Source organism: Ahaetulla prasina, chromosome 1 (assembly GCF_028640845.1).
Source record: "Ahaetulla prasina isolate Xishuangbanna chromosome 1, ASM2864084v1, whole genome shotgun sequence".
Classification (NCBI taxonomy): Eukaryota; Metazoa; Chordata; class Lepidosauria; order Squamata; family Colubridae; genus Ahaetulla; species Ahaetulla prasina.
In genome coordinates this window covers 182,406,737-182,427,624 of record NC_080539.1, presented here as the reverse complement: position 1 = coordinate 182,427,624, position 20,888 = coordinate 182,406,737, and the positions used below count along the sequence as shown (strand labels likewise).

At 43.3% G+C, this 20,888-nt stretch overlaps 1 protein-coding gene across 1 annotated transcript; it reads left to right on the top strand.

Moving 5' to 3' along the window:
- Nucleotides 1-3,944: 3,944 nt before the first annotated feature.
- On the top strand, nt 3,945-20,123 carry HTR2A (5-hydroxytryptamine receptor 2A). The gene is made up of 4 exons (XM_058183998.1): nt 3,945-5,122; nt 14,893-15,093; nt 17,499-18,274; nt 18,872-20,123. The coding sequence occupies exons 1-4, from the start codon at nt 4,720-4,722 to the stop codon at nt 18,947-18,949; spliced, it is 1,458 nt and encodes a 485-aa protein (XP_058039981.1). The 5' UTR covers nt 3,945-4,719; the 3' UTR covers nt 18,950-20,123.
- Nucleotides 20,124-20,888: the final 765 nt, after the last annotated feature.

Here is a 20,888-nt window from a genome sequence, read left to right as displayed (position 1 = left end):
TTCTGAAGACAAGCTAGCTGTTGGTTAATTGTCCTCGCTATCAGAAAATTTCTCCTTATTTCCAGGTTGAACCACTCGTCGTTCAGTTTCCATCCATAATTCCTTGTCTGTCTTTCAGGTGCTTTAGAAAATAGCTTGACCCCTCTCCTCTGCATGACAGCCCCTCAAATATTGGAGGACTGCTATCATGTTTCCCCTGGTCCTTCTCTTCACTAGGCTAGCCATGCCCAATTTCTGCAATCGTTCATCGTATGTTTTAGCCTCTAGCTCCTTAGGATTCACCATGAAGCATAGTGCAATCAATTCTGGAGCAATTTCATCCAATATATAATACTGCCTTTATATGATTCCTTCAGAGATCCTGCTCTTCATTTTGTAGTGATCTGTTTCACAGTTCAAATGCTTCCATGGTATTTTATATATTTGTAATTATCCTTTAAAGCAATTCATTCATTCTATGTTGTATTTATAAGTTAGGCTAACTGTAGCAGATGCTTTTATTTTTTCTTAGGATTGTTTGAAATTTAAAACCAGGTTTCTCAGTTCATTAGTTCCACTTTTTTTATATTTAATCAGAGATCCAAAGCTATCTAAATGCATTCTTAATTAAATGAGTATTCGGTCTTCCTAAGCTTTGTATTTTAGCATTTTTAAAGTATGGAACAGCACAAAAAGAAAAGTAGGTTCTAATTGTTCTTATAAGGCTCATTTTTAAAGTTATTTTCATTTAATGGGGGCTGCCACAAAGAAGAGGGAGTCAAGCTATTCTCCAAAGCACCTGAGGGCAGTATAAGAAGCAATGGGTGGAAACTGATCAAGAAAAGAAGCAACTTAGATCTGAGGAGAAATTTCCTGACAGAACAATTAATCAGTAGAAAAACTTGCCTCCAGAAGTTGTGAATGCTCCAACACTGGAAGTTTTTAAGAAGATGTTGGATAACCATTTGTCTCAAGTGAAGGGTAGGGTTTCCTGCCTAGCAGGGGGTTGGACTAAAAGACCTCCAAGATCCCTTCCAACTCTGTTATTCTATTCTATTTTAATAGTTAAGATGCTGTTTCAATACTTTAAATGAAATAATTTAAGGAAATCTTTGTTTATATGCCTAGAACAGCCTTTATGCAAAACTCCCACATATTTTAAACTTAATGGTAATTATTGGGCATGACAAACATCTTGTTTCTTATGAACAAATTCTTCCTGAATCAGCTGAGATAAATGATATTTTAAATCTCCCTCTACCTCAAGGCTTGTTTTGCTGCTGAAGTGGCCAAGACGAGCAGGAGGCTGAAGTTGGCATTTCTTTCCCCCTCCGACCCACGCATCCCTTGGCAATGGGACTGTTTCTCTCTGCCCCCCTTTCCCATTTTGTCTGCTGGATCAGCACAGGGGGATGAACCTAGGAATTGCAGCTAGGAATCTCAAAGCCAAGAATGAACATTTGTGGTACAACCAGCACCTACATCAGCCTCCTGCAAACTCCGTCTCTAGAGGAGCCTGCCAAAGTTTTGCACGCCATTCATTGAGGCGGAGGGAGGGGCTGGAGATAACAGGTGGTCAAGCTAAGTCCCTGAAGGACCCCATCCCATCATCAGGAGTCCTGGTGTCTTAGCAAGCGAAACTTCAGCTGGGTAGATGATGAAGTTTGCAGGGGGCCTGTGCCTCCCTATCTAGAACCCACAGGCGGGTGAGGCGCAATAAGTGGGAGGGCCGGGGCAGGTAGGGCCATCCAAATTTAACAACTGGTTCACAAAAACCGGTGTGAATTGGCTGAATCCTACCACTGCTTGTAGTGGACTAAAGAAGGAATAGATCAGACATTCAGTCCTTGCTTATCAATGGAGACTGAGTGAAGAAGTAACCAGTTTTAAGTTTCTGGGTGTTATCATAAAAGAGGATCTGACCTGGGGCACTCACATTTCAGCACTGGTCAAAAGGGCCCAGCAGAGACTATACTACCTGAGACTTCTCAGGAAACAACAACTGAATGAAAAACTGCTGGTGACCTTCTACCGCTGTACCATAAAGAGTGTGTTGTGCCTCGTCCTCCCTCCTCTCCTCAGACGGGCCCCTCCCATTTACACCTGGGCCTGCTATCAGACTCGGAGTCTGATAATGAAGATGAACGGCCTGTCATGCCTCCAGCCCCCGGCCCTGGCCCCATGCCCGGGGAGGATTCCAGGAATGAACAAACAAACCTCACTCATATGGCGTGTGTTCCTTTGGCTCAGCCATCAGAGGAAATCAGCCACGGATTGGAATTACTTGGGCCTACTCCTTCTGACCCCTCCCTTTCTCAAACAGCAGAAGACAATTCAAAGTGGGAGGATCCTCGCTTCCGGAGATCTGAGAGGTGACGCCAGCAGAAGGAAGGGAGGGGCAGGCCTGGATAAATGCTGAGTCATGGAGCCACACCCCACAGCCTATATAAAGGACCTGCTTTTGGCATTCCAACTTTGAGTCAAGCAAAGTCTCATCTAGTTTGCTGAAGTCACAACTTGGACTCCTGCCTGCCCTAAGGAACCTCAGAGGAATTTGGCAAAGCTGCAGAGGCTTCGTTGCCATGCCTGATACTGACTTCCTAGACCCGGTCATCTGAGGGGGAGTGGGACACGACAGAGTGTTTTAAATTACTGCATCTGTGTATGGTTTGCCAAATGCACAGTGACAGATAGGACGGCACTCCAGAGGGGCAAAGTCATTGCCCAGAGGATCATTGGTTGCCCTCTCCCCGCTTTATAGCTCCTGCTGCCTTAAGAAAGTTCAAAAGATCCATCTCATTCTGGGCACCCTTTTTTTGAACTATTATTATCTAGTAGATAGTACAGGATAATAAAAAGAAGGACAAATAGGCTGAAAGCTTCTATCCCAGGGCAGTAACTATATTGACTTCTACTGTATAGTGCAATATTAATGCAATTTCGGGTTTTCAATTCAGTTGTACAGATAGAATGTGAAGGATGTGTGTTTTATTTTTATAGTTATAATGTACACTGAAGATGGCATTTAATTTTGTTTTACAAGGTGCAATGACAATAAAGTAAACTAATCGACAGAATTCTGATTCCTGTGGACAGCTGCTGTCAGTTGGATCTTCTTTTCCTACATGTGGTGACGCAAATAGAAAAAAATGTACAATGCCAAGCCAGTCATTTGGGACTCTGAAGTCTGCATGCACCAGCCTCACAATGACACCTTTTGAAAGCAGCTGAAAGATGCTGGGGAAGATTCCCCAACTTCACCACCACATCATTAATTTCAGACACACCACAGACCCTACATGTTCTGTCAATAACAATGCTTCTGTTGGGTTGGAGAAAGTAGGAAAGAGCACTTTAGAGAAAATAAATGTTATGGTAGCTGCCCTCAGATACAGCCTGGGTAGGAGAGGAAGGCTGTGTCATGCACAGGTGTCCTTCAAGAAGGGTTAGATAGACAACCTCGAGCTGGGGTTTTATGGTTGTATAGAGGTGCTCAGGTAGTTGCTTTCTATATGTTTTTTTCAAGCAGGTCAAGTTAATTATTTGTAATCCAAAAAGCATGCAAAGGTAATATCTTTTCTTGAACAAATTATTTTCTATACCATCAAAATTACACCCCCCATCAATTAAGACTATTGACAATATAATATTCAGCTTTCAACTTAGAGCTAGGATGTGATCAATTTGTTGAAAGGAATAATCTTATGTTTGCCATTGTATGCAATTCTTCTTCTTTTTCATAGAAGAACCTACTTTATTACAGGCTGCTGTTATCAAGAGCTGTTCTGCAGGATATCCTGTGGGAAATGTTAATTTTTTTAAAGTATGAATGCCTCACATTGATATATATATAAAACTGCAACATGTAAAAAAAAATCCAGCTCTGTTCAGTTTCCTTCTCCCTTTGCTGTTTATGTAATGTCAAAAATAATGTGACATCTTATTAAGAAACAGGACAAAAGAGAATCACTTCCATTTTTGCTAGAAACTATTTTGAACCCCCTTTGGAAATTTCTTTTCTCCGTGCATTATAATTTGGGGGGATGATTATCCAGAGATTATTCTTCCAACATGATTCACCTTAAGGACAAAAACAACAGAGGGAAGTATAAGTGGAGCAGCTGTAAAGGACAAAGAAGACTTAACAGACAAGGAAACACCGTTGCTGTAAGAGGACAGCTGAGGAGTCTGCAAAATGCATTTGATTCATGCAAACTGGAACTAAAGAATATCATGCTAGCAAATACAATGAAGGATAAAATAAATCAAGTCACAGCATTAATTTAATATAGAGGATTTTTCAAATACATTGTAAGTGTTTTTCTTAATAGCATTTTTCAGAATGATAGCATTAAATAAATATATGGTATTTAATAACTTCCATGATAGGACAAAATAATAATGTAACTAATTATTGCAGTATTTTTTTAATTGTCAGTTACATGATTAAAATGTTTTGGGGGAAGATCGCTATGACTAAAAACATTGGAGGAGGATGGATTGCTTTTTCTTTTTAACATTTTGAAATTGACTGTAATTGTTCAGCAAGACTCATTGTATATAATAATATCAAATTATATATGAAATTGAAAATCATACAGTCAGCTGAACGACTGTCAGTTTTCTTAACATTTTATTTCCTTTTTGGCACTAATAATCAATTTAGAGCTTAATGGTAATAAAACAGCTGCAATTTGCATTTTCAATGGTATATACTCACCAGTTTCAGAATTTTTAGAAATGGATATTTTTTCTGAAGAATGGTCTGTGAACCTAACAGCACATTCCTTACTACCATTAAGCCAAGCTAGAAAATTCAACAGAAGTGTACTTACATCTGAAGAAATTAACAAGTCTTGTTTATGCAATGTGACTGCAGACTTCAATCATACAATGAACTGTTCTTGTGAAGGGAACCTGACTACATCATTATTTCCTATTCTTCATGAGAAAAACTGGCCTGCTCTTTTAACTATTATTGTGATTATTATAACCATTTTTGGAAATATTCTAGTCATCTTGGCTGTCTCACTAGAAAAGAAGCTGCACAATGCCACAAATTATTTCCTGATGTCACTTGCAATAACGGATATGCTCTTGGGTTTTCTTGTCATGCCGATATCAATGCTAACTATATTATATGGTGAGTACCATTAATAGCCTTTACAACTCAATATACTTTAATTGATTAAATGCATATTAGAAGTTACTTTAATGTAACTATAGACTCAATGAAAAGAGGCTTTCTAAAAAATTAGAATTGTGAACCAGAAGATGTGGATGTCTGAAACCTTAATTCTGCACAATGCTTTTATTGCTTCTCAAATAATAGACTACAAAAGTCCCCTACAGTCCTCATTCTGGACTCACAGTTATCTGAGAATTCTAGTTGTAGTTGCAATGTACCCAAAAAGTACTAGGTTGCCAAATATGTGCACAATTTGATGGCTTGTACTTTTAAAAAATGAAATATTTGAATTGAACTTAAAGATCAGTAAGTACATCATTGTATATTTTAAACATGTGCAACATCTATTGCATTTACTATTTAGATTTCATAGTTGAAGAATTAAGACTGCAAAATTTTAGACTAGACTGGTAATGGGACTAAGGACCACATCACATCACTACGTGGGGAATCATACTTTAGGAGAAAAAATTTGAAGATGAGAATATCCAGATAGTTATGAATTAAAATAAATGATTGTTGTATATTTATACAGCTAACTCTAACAAGTTAATGAAATTAGGTGTATCATTATGAAACTGTTTGAAAACGTGTGACACCATTTTCAATGTTATCACTACTTTGGATAGCCTGATGAAAAGTCATGCAAGATAAAAGATCATTGCCTAACTATGATTCATTTGCCAAAGAGTTCTTCAGTAACTAAAGGATAAGAAAGTAATTTTGATATAAAATATCAGGTGTATTTCACAAGCATTATAAATCCAAATACTTGAGGCAGAATGTAGTGGCGATCTGTAAGGCTACATATGGTTTAGGAACTAATATTGTTGTTTGTTTGTTTGCTTATTTATTTGTTTGTTTGTATGTTTATTAACTCCCCATCTCAGTGAATGATTCTGGGTGGCTTACATATTTAATATTTGAGAGAATGCTTTGTGCAGGATCAGGTGCCTGAGGCTTAAATTCCAACCCTCAATGCCTATGGCTGGGAGAGATATCCTATGTGAATATCAGGGTTCTTGAGTGAGTAGGAAGAGAGGCATATAAATAAAGTAGAAACTATTAATAATGTAATTATGGAAAATTGATCTTGCAATTGTAGATTAATTTGGAATATTTCACACTGTCCAAATGAATTATTATTTTCTGAAACAGCATAGTGTTTGAGATCATTATGCTCCTGAAATTAAACTTTTCTAGCCAAAATTACAGCTTTCTATAATGTGCTTGAGGGATAAGTGAGACAGAGGTTTTTAAGAGTGCTATGGACACATATTATTGCCTTAATTTTAAGAGAAATACAATGTCTGGTTTTGGTAAGCTGTACTTCCCACTGTCAGTCCTGGAAGCCATCTTTTACTTTGGATCTTCAGAAAACTTTGGAATTCTCAGAAAACAGCTGCAGGGTTATTATTGAAAGTGGAATACTGAGAAGAGTTTGTGCCATTTTTTTTCTGCTGCTTTTCTATTCAATAACTATTGAAAGCATTGTAAAGATATTTTTTTTCAGTATGTGCACTTGTGTTTGTTCAAACAGATATAAAGTCTGTCTATCTCTGCCTATATGTACATTGACAAGGCACAAAGAGATATGCATCTGTCAACACTCACAAGAAGTCCTAAAATACAGGTAGTCTTCGAGTTATGAATGTAATGGAGCCTGCCAATTAACCCAAGAATTCATAGAAGTGAATCATGTAGCTTGACCGCAGTCATTCCCTCCTTTCGCCCATGCATTTGCTAATCGAATACCTGGTTCATTGAGTGCACATGAGATATTTCAGGGTGGGGAAGGCCATGGGGGGGGGGGCTTGTGATGGAATAGGCCACCATCAGAGCACCCAGACCTCCCACGATCCACAGATACCTCATGCAATTGCTTCCCTCCCATACACACAGCCTACCATACCAGGTCCCCACAGGCAGGCCTGTGAAGACTCACTTACCTTTTGAGGATCCAGCAGGCTATCTCCTCTCCAGCCTCACTGTTTCTTTGCCTGGTCCTGGTGAGTGGTGAGAACAGAGGGAGAGCAGGACGAGTGAGCCCTGCTCAGCTTCTCTGACTCATCGAGGCTACCTGCCACTTCTGTGAGTCTCCTCCAAAGGCTTCCAGGCTCATACACATTGAATGGAAGGCTTTGGGGCAGTGAAACCACATTGCTTCAAGTCTCCCATTGGCATGCAAACACAAACTAGAAGCTTCTTCCCTGATCTCGTGGGACTTCAGGCACCCATTCTCTGCAAAAGCAGATGAGTGCCTGAAGTCACACAAGATCATGGATCCCAGAAGCTTCCAGTTTGTGTTTGCACGCCAACGAGAGACTTGAAACTACATGGTTTCACTCCCAAAGCTGCCTTTCCAAAGACGTGCAAACGCTTTTCCACTCTGAGCCTAGAAGTTTCATTTGAGCAACTATGGGGTTTTTTGTTGTTAAGCAAGACATTTGTTAAGTGAGTTTTGCCCCATTTTACAACCTTTCCTACCACAGTTGTTAAGTGAATCACTGCAGTTGTTAAATTAGTAACAGTTAAGTGAATACTTCAATTATTTAAATCCGAGCCGAAGTACATCCCAGTGGGGAAAAATCTGCTAGCAGATGCCCTATCAAGAAAACCCCAATTCGATAGCTGCAGGGAAGACGTCGTCCACGCCATCATTCCCCCTTCACAACAAGTTGTGCAAGTCACCACCAGGGGCCAAGAAAAATGACACCCTGATTCCAGTTGGACAAACTGACAGCAGCACTGAAAACAGCACTTCCAACCAACCAATGGCTCACAGACAATAAAGATGTCTTGACCATGAGAGATGGACTATCTTGGAAAGGGTCCAAACTATATGTCCCTGCCAGCCTGAGACTGGAAGTACTACAGCGCAGCAATTACTCATGATTGGCCGGTCATTTCAGGTTCTTAAAAACCCTGTACCTGGCCAGGAGACAGTTTTGGTGGCCAAAGATGAAAGCTGATGGATTTCCTAAAGGAGTACATAAAGATGAGACCAGGGAAGCTCCTCTAACAAGTAGCTAGCCCAAGCCGGCCTTGGGAGGAAATCGCAATGGACCTTATAGTCGAACTCCCAGAAAGAGGGGGAAATACAGTCATTTGGACAGTAATCGACTTGTTTTCAAAGCAAGCCCACTTCACTGCTTGCTCAGGATTGCCCTCGGCGAAGAAGCTGGCAAAGGTGTTCATCAAAAAGATTTACCGACCCGACGGGCAGTGGTGAAATCTGAAATGATTTACTACCAGTTTGCTGGTTGCTTATGTGTGCTGCACGCGCATGCGGAATGCGCACCATGCACCAAATGTGAGGTGCACATGCGCAGTGCACGCCAAAAGGTAAGTAGAATAGCATGTGGAGTGGGGGTGATCAGCTGTGGCACGCAATCTTTTTTTTACTTTTAAAAGCATTTTTTTACAACCAATTTGGTCAAATAGTTAATAACTCTGCGCATGCGCAAGATGGCGCTGTTCTGAAGACTCGGCTCCGGCGAAGAAAAAGGCCCCTCCGATGCTGGCAATGTCTTGGCGGCCCGTCTAGCCGCTTGCTGTCCCCGGCCCGGGAGATCTCTTTTCGAGCAGCCATGGGAGAGGTCTCTGGACCTTCTCCGATACATGGCTGCCGAGAACGAGGCCGGGTAGGCTGGCGGTGGATTCGGAGGCCATGTTCTGAGGCTCGGAGGTGGGGCGATGAGTCGGCGTTTTCTAGCCGGCCGTTTCTCGGCCGATTCATTTCGCTGGCGGGCCTCTAGCCTTGGACTTGTCTTCCGGCCCTCTTCTGACCATCGACTTCGGACTTTGGGGGTTTCAGCCTCTGCAACTTGGATGAGAGCGGAGGTATTACATCTACCCTTACTACTGCCATCTGCCTCTTGTGCCACGGTTTGTTGGCTTTCTCCTGCTGCCGGATTGTGGACTTGGCAGCCTTCATATCCTCCAGCCTCTCGGAGAAGTTCAGCCTTTATATGGGCCTGGCCTCTTGGGGATAAGGCTGAGAGACCTGGCCTCTGGGGTGGTTAGGATTTATTCCTGGCCATGTCTGGAGGGGTTGTTGGAGGTTTGCGGGAGATGATGGAGGCATTCGGGCGGTTCCCCTGTAACCAGTCTGTGGTTGTGACTGTGATAACATCATCCATGCCCCCTCGGCCTTTTGGGACTTCTATGGCGTTTTGGTCCTATTAGGACTTTTGGGGAGACAATGGGACTTATTTGGGGACAGAGGAAGACGGAGGAGGATGTGCCCAAGGACTGAGTGCCATCTCCCCTCACCCCCGGTTCCAGGATGTTTGGACTATACACTCGACAGAATACCACCTAGACTGTCATTTGGTGCCTATCGCTGTTCCATTCTGCGTCCGTCCTCATTCTGGACTAGTACCATCTGCTACCACCTGCCATTCGGAGATGGAGCTTTTGTTTTTGCCGATTCTTAGTCTCAGCTGCTACGCACTATACTCATGAGGAACTCTTGCGCCTGCAGTGCCCCGCCGCAGGAATGGCCTCCTCACTACCGAGGGCCGGCCTCCATGACGGGTCTTGGGACCCACAGAGGTGGCATGCGAAAAGAAGAGCTTGTGGGGTTTTTAGAGAGGAACTTTTAAGGGGTGGGAGGGTAAGGCGGGCAATGGGGTAACCCGTCGGGTAAGGGGCCAGTCTCTGCACATGCTCATGGCGGTCTTTCTTTATCAGGTTCGGAGGTTATGGGGTGGAGGTGTTCCTATTGATGAGGGTGGTTCTATTGACACGGTAAGTGGGAGAGGCAGATATGGCGGAAGCGAGGGTCATACCAAGTTTCGGGAGCGCGTGCTCGATGTCTGAAAGCGATCACGTGCTCCGACCCTTGGACTTCTCCCGTTCCCGGATGGTCAGGATCCTCAGAGCCCGGGCCTTCGGTTGATGTTGTGCAATGCTCGGTCCGTGGTGAACAAAGCCCCCCTTGTTTGGGATCTTATTCAGGGGGGTTCCACCGGCCCTATAGGCATTACCGAGACCTCGTCGGGCACGGAAGGGGGTGTGCCCCTCGTGGAGATGTGCCCGCCGGGTTTCCGTGCATTCCATCAACCGAGGGCCCAGGGTAGGTGGTGGGGTGGCGGTTGTGATTAGAGAGTCTAGAGCCGAGGGAGACCACTGTGCCTCAGATTGCCGGGTGCGAATCCTCTTGTGAGAGGGGGTCATAGGTGTCAGATGGGTTTGCTGATCGCGTACCTGGCTCCTTGCTACGTGACAGCTGCCCTGCCCGAGCTCCTGGAGGTGCTGGCCGGGGTGGCAGTTGAGACCCCCAGACTTTTAGTCATGGGGGACTTTAACTTGCCATCTTCCGGCCCGTCATCGACAGCGGCTCGGGAGTTCACGGCTTCCATGACGGCCTTGGACCTGACCCAGGTAATTGATGGCCCTACTCACATTGGGGGTGGCACTCTGGACCTGATTTTTCTCTCTGGTCAGTGGTTGAGAGATCTGGACTTAAAGGAAATAGTCACTGAACCTTTGTCATGGTCAGATCACTCTCTTCTTCGCCTGGACTTCCTGACCGCCATTCACCACCGCAAGGAGACGGAGCCGATTCGTTGGTTCCGTCCCAGGCACCTGATGGACCCGGATGGGTTCCGGACGGAGCTTGGGCCATTTCCTGAGGGTCTGGCTCACGGCTCGGCTGAGGAACTTGTGGCGGCCTGGGAACGGGCCGCGGCGGGGGCCTTAGACCGAGTCGTGCCTTTGCGGCCTCTGACCCGGCGCAGGGCCCAACCAGCTCCTTGGTTCTCCGAGGAGCTGAGGGGGATGAAGCGCCGGAGAAGACGCCTAGAGAGTTCCTGGAGGTCTAGCCGTTTGGAAGCTGATCGGACACTAGTGAAGTCCTATACTAGGACTTACCTAGTGGCATTGAGGGAAGCGGGGCGAGCTACGCCTCCTCCTCATTGCATCGGCAGACACCCGCCCGGCCGCCCTGTTTCGGGTGACTCGCTCCCTCCTTCATCAGGGGGAGCGGGATGACCCGTTGCAGGGACGGGCTGAGGAGTTTAACGGTTATCTATACGATAAAATCGCTCAGCTTCGGGATGGTCTGGACCAAGATTGCGGTGATGCGGGTGAGATGCTCGAGGGTGGTCTTGGCGACATTGTTTGGGATGAGTTTGACCCTGTGGCTCCGAGGACATGGACAGGTTGCTGGGTAGGTTGAATGCCACCACGTGTTTACTGGACCCGTGCCCTCCTGGCTGGTGCTGGCCACTCGGGAGGTGACACGAGGCTGGCTCCAGGCGATTACGATCGCTTCTTTGGTGGAGGTGTCTTCCGGCCGCCTTGAAAGAGGCGGTGGTGAGGCCCTCCTTAAGAAGCCTTCCTGGACCCGGCTGTTTTAGGTAATTATCGTCCGGTCTCCAACCCGCCGGCGAAGGTTGTAGAGAGTATGGTGGCATATCAGCTTCCCTTGCACCTGGATGAAACTGTCTATCTAGACCTGCTCTAGTCCGGTTTCCGACCCGGTTACAGCACGGAGACGGCTTTGGTCGCGTTGGTAGATGATCTCTGGAGGGCCAGGGATAGGGGTTGTTCCTCTGCCCTGGTCCTATTAGACCTCTCAGCGGCTTTCGATACCATCGACCATGGTATCCTGCTGCGCTGGTTGGGGGGATTGGGAGTGGGAGGCACCGTTTATCGGTGGTTCTCCTCCTATCTCTCCGACCGGTCGCAGTCGGTGTTGACAGGGGGGCAGAGGTCGTCCCCGAGGCGCCTCACTTGTGGGGGGGCGCCGGGGGCGGTTCTCTCGCCCCTTCTGTTTAACATCTACATGAAACCGCTGGGTGAGATCATCAGTGGTTTCGGTGTGAAGTATCAGCTGTATGCGGATGATACTCAGCTGTACTTTTCTACACCGAACCACCCCAACGAAGCTATCGAAGTGCTGTCCCGGTGTCTGGAGGCCGTACGGGTCTGGATGGGGAGAAACAGGCTCAAGCTCAATCCCGCCAAGACAGAGTGGCTGTGGATGCCGGCATCCCGGTACAGTCAGCTAAATCCGCGGCTGAACATCGGTGGCGAGTCATTGGCCCCGATGGAGAGGGTCCGCAACTTAGGCGTCCTCCTGGATGAACGGCTGTCTCTAGAAGAGCATTTGATGGCCGTCTCCAGGAGAGCGTTCTACCAGGTTCGCCTGGTACGCCAGTTGCGCCCCTTTCTGGACCGGGATGCCCTATCCACGGTTACTCACGCACTCGTGACGTCTCGCCTGGATTACTGCAACGCTCTACATGGGGCTCCCTTGAGGGGCATCCGGAGGCTACAGTTAGTCAGAATGCAGCTGCGCGGGTGATAGATGGAGCCCTCGTGGCTCCCATATGACACCTATCCTGCGCAGACTGCACTGGCTTCCTGTGGCCTTCCGGTGCGCTTCAAGGTTTTGGTGACCACCTTTAAAGCGCTCCATGGCATTGGGCGGGTTATTCTGGGACCGCCTACTGCGACCGAATACCTCCCACCGTCCGTGCGCTCTCACAGAGAGGGTCTCCTCAGGGTGCCGTCAGCGAGGCAATGTCGTCTGGCGGCGCCCAGGAAGGGCCTTCTCTGTGGGGCTCCCACCCTCTGGAACGATCTACCCCGGACTTCGTCAGCTTTGGACCTTGGACCTTCCGCTGGGCTTAAAACATACTTATTTAATTGTGCAGGACTGAGCTAGATTTTAAATTTTGGGTTTTAAATTGGGTTTTATTTCTATTTTTAATTGGACGGGCTTTAGAATAAGTTTTTTAAATGTTTTATATTGTATTTATACTCTATTTATCTGTTTTTAGTGCCTGTAAACCGCCCTGAGTCCCTTGGGAGATAGGGCGGTATATAAATATGATTAATAAATAAATAATAAATAAAAAAATAAAAAAATGCTACTAAAAAAAAGGCTCTGACAATCGCACGGCTCAGCTGTGATCGTCAGAGCCTTTTTTACCTTCTAAAAGCATTTTTTTACAACCTATTCAGCTGAATAGGTAGTAAAAAATGCTTTTAAAAGTGAAAAAAAGAGGCTCTGACGATCGTGCGGCTCAGCTGTGATCGTCAGAGCCTTTTTTTTACCTTTTAAAAGCATTTTTTAAAACAAGCGGCAAGTGGGCAAGCAAGCAACCAGGCGACCGGGCAATTGGGTGGGCATGGGCGGGGGGGGGGGGGGAAAGGGATTTTTGCTACTGGTTCTCCGAACCACCTGCTCCATCGCTACCAGATCAGCCGATTGAGTTTGAACCGGAAGCGTTTCACCCCTGCCTCCAGGTCATCTCAGACCAAGGAGTCCAATTCACAGCTAAGTTTTGGAGAGAGTTCCTGAGATCAATTGGATCTACACAAGGACTTAGCTTGGCTCTCCATCCGAGTACAAACAGAGCTGCAGAACGAGTGAACCATATATGGAACAATATGTTATATGGATTACTAACAAGAGAACTGAGCGGGTCTGCTTTCATTTGCAGAAGTGGCTTACAACAACGCCGTGCACAGCAATACCGGATTGACCACTTCCAGGTCACAATTGGCATGGATTTCACACCCATGCCCAAACTTTCCAGAGAACCTCCCTCCTCCATGTTGTGGCTCCGGCCCCCGGAAGCCATCTTTTGCATTGGGCCTTCAGGCCTGCCACATTTACTGTTGTGGGAAACTGGGAGGGGGGATTGTATGGAGCAGGGGTGATATATAGTCATAATATTCCTTTCTCAGAGTCAAGGACATCTTGCCCTGTACCTGAAGGGGTGTGGCTGGGTGGCATCTCCAGTTGGGATGGTGCTTTGATTGGACCATGTGATAAACTTGTAGGTGCTGAACAGGGACTTGGACTTTCCTTTGGGTGGGGAAAACCTGGAAATTTGCGGATTCGGGTTCTTCCAGATGTGCCAATATGGCATCTCTAATAAAATGGAACTTTGAGGAACTTCAAGCTTCGGAGTCTTTTTTCATTGGTGGTGTTACTTGGAACCCTGACAAACACATTGCAATAAAAGCTGCAACTTACTGGATGTGAAGGTATTCTAGATATTTTTAGTCTCAAGTTTGAGCAGTTTTTTAAATAGGATGTTTGTAATTTGTATACTTTTTCTGGTCTCTTTTTCTGATCTACAACAGTACTGTATATTTTAATAAATTAAAATTTAATTTGAATGGAATATAGCATGGTAGGGGAATGGTTGCAATAACAGCACTATAGAAAAAGAAACCCAAAGTGTTTATCATCAGAAATATTCATTGGACTGGTACTGGTGTCGTCGTTTCTGATTTTATCTTTTTTTAATGACAGTTTCACTAGACTGCCTTAAAAGCTGAAAACAGAGAAATTAGAAATTATATAAATACAATTACAATTAGTTTAAATGTGATATCAACACTGGATAGGGTTTGATGTGCCCCTCTCCCAGATTTAAGGAGGTTTTGGTGCAAACTATACAATTTAAAAGGAGTCCAAAGATGGGAGGGGGAGTACAAAGGCAATTGTATCATTAAAATTTAGCAGATGTGCTGCCATATCAGCCGCAGTGAAATCTAGGGAACTCTGCTGGCTTCAGAATTGGATATCGGAGCCTCCAAGAGCCTGGAGGAATCAGCAGGACACAGACTGACCACTTTTAAAAATCTGTAGATGGATGAAGTAAAATATAATGACAGAAAATGTATTTCATATAAGTGAAATATAGATATAGTTTTCCAACTGCTGTATAGTTAATAAATACTGTCCTTGGTTACAGAATATACTTGGCCACTGCCCAGGAACCTCTGTACTGTATGGATTTATTTAGATGTGCTTTTCTCCACTGCCTCCATCATGCATCTCTGTGCCATATCTCTGGATCGTTACATTGCCATTCAAGATCCCATTCATCACAGCCAGTTTAACTCCAGAACAAAGGCCTTGGCAAAAATTGCTCTTGTTTGGACAGTATCAATAGGTGAGTTGTTCAATCTTTATGTGTTAGGCTATCATCAGAGTTTTTTACTTTCAGTAAAATTATATGTGCATCCTCTCCCAATCTCTCTCTAAAATTATGCATTTTTGCCTGGGCCCTTTTGATGTCTTTGATTGAAGCCATATTTTCTATTAATCCCATTTGGGCAATCAAAAATATTTTCAGCTCCATGTCACCCCAAGATAATTCAATTTGAACTAAATTGTCAACATTTTACATTGATTTCCCCCCCAGAGGATTTAGTTTAAAAGCTAATGTGCTGCTACTATTTTAATTCCAAAAGTGTCTTCCCTTCAAAATACACTTACTCATAAAGTGAAATGCAAATCTAAATAGATATAAAACAATTTATCAGGAAAGTGCTTTGTAAATTCACCACAGCTTGCACCTTTATTATCCCAAGAACTCTTCACATGAAGCAACACTGCTCATCAGTAGTAAGTGCTGCATGGGACAATGACTGGAACATGAAAGACCAATTCCCTGATCAGTTAAGCATTTGGGAGTTTTATTGCTTTCTGCTGTAAGTATATTGTTAATCATAATCATCAATGAATGTCTGAGACATAAAATTTCTTTATTGGGAACAATGTCTTTTTTAGTTAGCATGTCTTTTCAGGAGACAAGGAGATCCCTCCCCCCAAAAAAAAAATTGTATTACAATTACAGAAGTAATATATGAAGAAAAATACAGTTAATTTCAGAGGAGTACCATTGAGAGAGCAATTAGAAGAAATGAGGAAAATTCACGAAGCGAATAGTATGGTTTGCAGTTGATAATTAAAGTCTCTAAATTGTCGTCACAGAATTTGTAAATTACAGTTAAATCACTGGGGAAGGAGGGAATGCTTTGTCTCAAAGTGTATATATGCTGGTAAACATATATATGTGATTCCCAAGGTATACTAGCATTATTTCTGTGTTCTGTGTGAGAATGCATTAGGACAATAATATAGTACAGATAGTCCTTGCTTAATGGAGGTAAATGTGACTGGTAGTTTCACTGTTGAGCAGAGTGTTTGGAAAGCACAATGTCATATGACCGCATCAACTTACAATGGCAGTTGCAGCTGTTTCAGTTGCTGTTTGTTGTGTCTTGCCCGCTCTCACTGCAGTCGGGATCTGCTTATCTGCTTCCGAACGCTGAAGAATGTCCTCCCGGCCCCAGCCCTGGCTCCATGCCCAGACAGGCTGAGGAGGGGGCATCTCCCGGCCCCAGCCCTGGCTCCATGCCCAAGCAGGCTGCAGAGGAGGGAGCACCCCCCGGCCCCAGCCCTGGCTCCATGCCCAGGCAAACGGAGCAACTAGACCCCTCCCCCTCCTCCACAGCATGTGAGCCTGAGGAAAGTTTACTTCCAACAGCTGATTGGAGTGACCCTCGCATCAGAAGATTGGATAGGCGGAGGCAACAGAAGGAAGGGAGGGGCAGGCCTTAATGAGTGCTGAGTCATGGAGCCACACCCCATGGCCTATATAAAGGATCTGCTTTCTGGCAATCTCTGAGTCAGGCAAAGTTGAACTTATCTTGCTGAAGTCACTTTTTGGTCTCCTGCCTGCTCTGAGGACTTTGCTAGGACTTTGGGCAGAGCTGCAGAGGCAAGCCTGATTCGGATTTCCCTGACCCGGCCGTCAGCGGAGGAGTGGGACATGACACTGTTGTTAAGGCAAATCCTGCACAGAGTGTCTCAGAATTATGGGATCACTGTAACTTCCCACCAGCTTCCCCATTCATTGTGCTTGTGGGAAAGCAGCTGGGAAGTTTACAAATGGTGACTATGGAATGTCATGACCATTGTAATTGTGAGCTGGTTGCCAAGCACCAACTCATGATCATAGGAATGTGGGAATGCTGCATTGGCTGCAACTACAAGGAATGGTTATAGTTTCACCCCATTCAGCAGCATCATAACTTTAAATGGTTGCTGAATGAGAGTCACTGAATGAGAGCTGCCGGTATTACTAAACCTGCCAAACAGGAAAATCTTATGATTGTGGTTTTTCCCCAATAAAAGCTAATGAACTACCGTAATAAACATTCACATTTCTGAATTGAAATTCTAACATATAAAATTGGATTTGCTGGCGACTTTTGAATTTAGCAATTTGTTCAAGTGGTTTTCCAATCTGTCCTTGTAGAGTTTACACAGTGCTTGTAGCTACTACCAAAGCCAAAACCTTTAACTTCTATTTGTAAGATGGTACTTTGTTTTTAGCTTCCACTGAATAGCTGTGCAAACTTCAAGGAAGCAAATTCACCTTCTGCAGTGATAGTCTGATCTTTATGTCCAGGAATGTTATTGGGAACCAGCGGGCACCCATTGTGATACATCATAGAATGACATATTTTTAAAGGTGAAAATGACTGTACTTATCTTTTTTTCATATAGGTATTTCAATGCCAGTTCCTATATTTGGATTCCGTGATGATTCTAAAGTTTTCAAGAATGGAAGCTGTTTTCTTGTGGATGAGAAGTTTGTTTTAATTGGTTCTTTTGTAGCATTTTTTATTCCACTTGCTATCATGGTGATCACCTATTTTTTAACTATAAAATCCCTTCAAAAAGAAGCCACATTATGCATGAATGATCTTGATTCAAAAGCCAAGTTTGGCTCATTCAGCTTTTTTCCTCAAAGTTCTCTTTCTTTGGATAAACATTTCACGCACTCTCTGAACAAAGAATCGGGAACTTTTAGGAGGAGAAAGATGCAATCAATAAGTAATGAACAGAAAGCATCCAAGGTACTTGGAATTGTCTTTTTCCTGTTTGTGGTAATGTGGTGTCCTTTTTTCATCACGAATGTGATGGTAGTTTTTTGCAAGGTGTGTGACAAAGATGTAATCAAGGATCTGCTTAACATTTTTGTTTGGATTGGCTACCTTTCTTCAGCAGTCAACCCACTTATATATACATTATTCAGTAAAACATATCGATCTGCTTTTGTACGTTACATCCAATGTCACTACAGAGAGAAAAAGAAACCTCTGCGGTTGTTCTTAGTGGACACTATCCCTACTGTAGTGTACAACTCACATCAGTTAACACAAATGAAACGCATTAAAAAGGCATCTAAGCTGATGGCTAAACACTATTCTACAGGGACATCTGAAATACATGATCTGGATGAAACCTTAACGAGCAAAGTCAGCAACATGGATGAAAAGGTTAGCTGCTTGTGATTCTGGTACAAGACCATTTTCTTTAACTGTGTATATTCTACAAGCTATAAAAAGCTGACCTGCAAAAATAGTATGCAACTTTGCTGGGAATTTGCAAGACAGTGCTTCGCTATCAAAGATTTGTCTCTCACTTTTCTCAATGCTGGAAGCAGGAATGTACAGGAGTGTGAATGCAGCTACTCCTATCTATGACTCATTAAAGTCATTCATTGCAATTGTTTCCAGGACTATTTGGCACTCACTTAATGACAGTAACTGGAGATGGAATTTCTGTTGCTATGCAACATGGTTGTAAAGTGTAATGTCATGTAACATTAGATTTAGAAAATGAGAGCAGTACAATGTAAATTTTCAATTAAATTATGCCAAATACATTTTATATCAAACTTATTAACAGAAAATATAGGAAATATAACAGTAGATGTAATATGAAATATTTTATAAACAGAAGTCAAGTAAATTAATTGCTAAAAGATGTTTTCCTTGCCTTTTTGCTGAAAAGAAAAAATAATTCAAATGCTTATAAAAATAACATATTCAGGTCCATTGCTGCAAATTAAGTAGCAATTTCTTCTTTTACAGACTTTGAACTACTATGACTCATTACACAGGTCCTCCTCAAGTTACAACCACAATTGGAACCAGAATTTCCACTGCTGAGCAAGGCAGTTGTTAAGTGATTTGTGCCTGATTTAATGACATGTACCAGTTACAGAATTTTTAATTCATTTTGTTGTGGCACCTGCAGGAAATAGGGGTTATGGTTTCTTTAACTGCATTTAATTTTATCAGATAAACTCCCTGCACTTTAGAAAATTGAGTCTTTATTCTCAATTATACCAATAATGAAACTGAATTTAATTACTGTATGTAGAGTGATTACAGCCATATTGTCAGAGGACATCCCATATACATCTATGACTTTATGATTCTACATTCCACAGATATCTCCAGGAGAATTTAACACCTTTTCTGCAGGGCTATCTACTGGTAGATCTTCTAAATGTAAACTGCACATAGCATAATGATATTGGTTTTTTACTTTGATGTATTTTATATAGATCTAAGAATCCCCGAAGGGAAAGACATTACCTAGAAGGTATATGGATATAAGATTCCTCTCTTTTTCCTTGTACATTTTGCTGTATTAGTTCTAACTTCAAGAGGACAAGTTTCAATAGCTTTGAGAAAAAAAACTGCCTTTTAAATGTGATACAATAACAGAATGGAATGGAATGGAATGGAATGGAATGGAATGGAATAGAATAGAATAGAATAGAATAGAATAGAATAGAATAGAATAGAATTTATTGGTCAAGTGTGATTGGACACACAAGGAATTTGTCTTGATGCATATGCTCTCAGTGTACATAAAAGATACATTCATCAAGGGACAACATTTACAACACAAATGATGGTCATAGGGTACAATTTAATCCTTAATGATAGCAACAAAAAGTTACAGTCATACAGTCATAAGTGGAAAGAGATGGGTGATGGAAACGATGAGAAGATTAATAGTAGTGTAGATTTAGTAAATAGTTTGGCAGTGTTGAGGGAATTATTCGTTTAGCAGAGTGATGGCCTTCGGGGAAAAACTGTTCTTGTGTCTAGTTGTTCTGGTGTGCAGTGCTCTATAGCGTCGTTTTGAGGGTAGGAGTTGAAACAGTTTATGTCCAGGATGTGAGGGATCTGTAAATATTTTCACGGCCCTCTTCTTGATTCACACAGTATACAGGTCCTCAATGGAAAACAGGTTGGTAGCAATTATTTTTTCTGCAGTTCTAATTATCCTCTGAAGTCTGTGTCTTTCTTGTTGGGTTGCAGAACCAAACCAGACAGCTATAGAGGTGCAAATGACAGACTCAATAATTCCTCTGTAGAACTGAATCAGTAGCTCCTTGGGCAGTTTGAGCTTTCTGAGTTGGCGCAGAAAGAACAGTCTTTGTTGTCCTTTTTTGATAATGTTTTTGATGTTAACTGTCCATTTTAGATCTTGCGATATGATAGAACCTAGAAATTTGAAGGTTTCTACTGTTGATACTGTGTTGTCTAGTATTGTGAGAGGTGGAAGTATGGAAGGGTTTCTCCTAAAGTCTACCGTCATTTCTACAGTTTTGAGTGTGTTCAGTTCCAGATTGTTTCAGTCGCACCACAAGGCTAGTCATTCGACCTCTTGTCTATATGCGGATTCATCATTGTCTCGAATGAGACCGATCACTGTTTTGTCATCTGCGAACTTCAGTAGTTTAACAGATGGATCGTTGGAGATGCAGTCATTGGTATACAGAGAGAAGTGGGGAGAGCACACAGCCTTGGGGGCCCCCTGTGCTAACTGTACAGGTATCTGATGTGATCCTGCTTAGCTTCACCTGCTGCTTCCTGTTTGTTAGGAAGCTTGTGATCCACTTACAAGTCTGTTCAGGTATCTGTAGCTGGTTTAGCTTAGTTAGAAAAGTGTCTGGAATGATGGTATTGAATACTGAACTAAAGTCTACAAAGAGTACCCTTACATAGGTCTTTGGAGATTCAAGATGTTGTAAGATGTAGTGCAGAGCCATATTAACAGCATCATCTGTTGATCTATTTGCTCGGTAGG

Coding starts and splice junctions, on each gene's coding strand:
- HTR2A (XM_058183998.1), top strand. CDS start 4,720: ATGGATATTTTTTCTGAAGAATGGTCTGTGAACCTAACAGCACATTCC. Junction 5,123..14,892: donor AATGCTAACTATATTATATG/GTGAGTACCATT, acceptor CCTTGGTTACAG/AATATACTTGGCCACTGCCC. Junction 15,094..17,498: donor TGTTTGGACAGTATCAATAG/GTGAGTTGTTCA, acceptor TTTTTCATATAG/GTATTTCAATGCCAGTTCCT.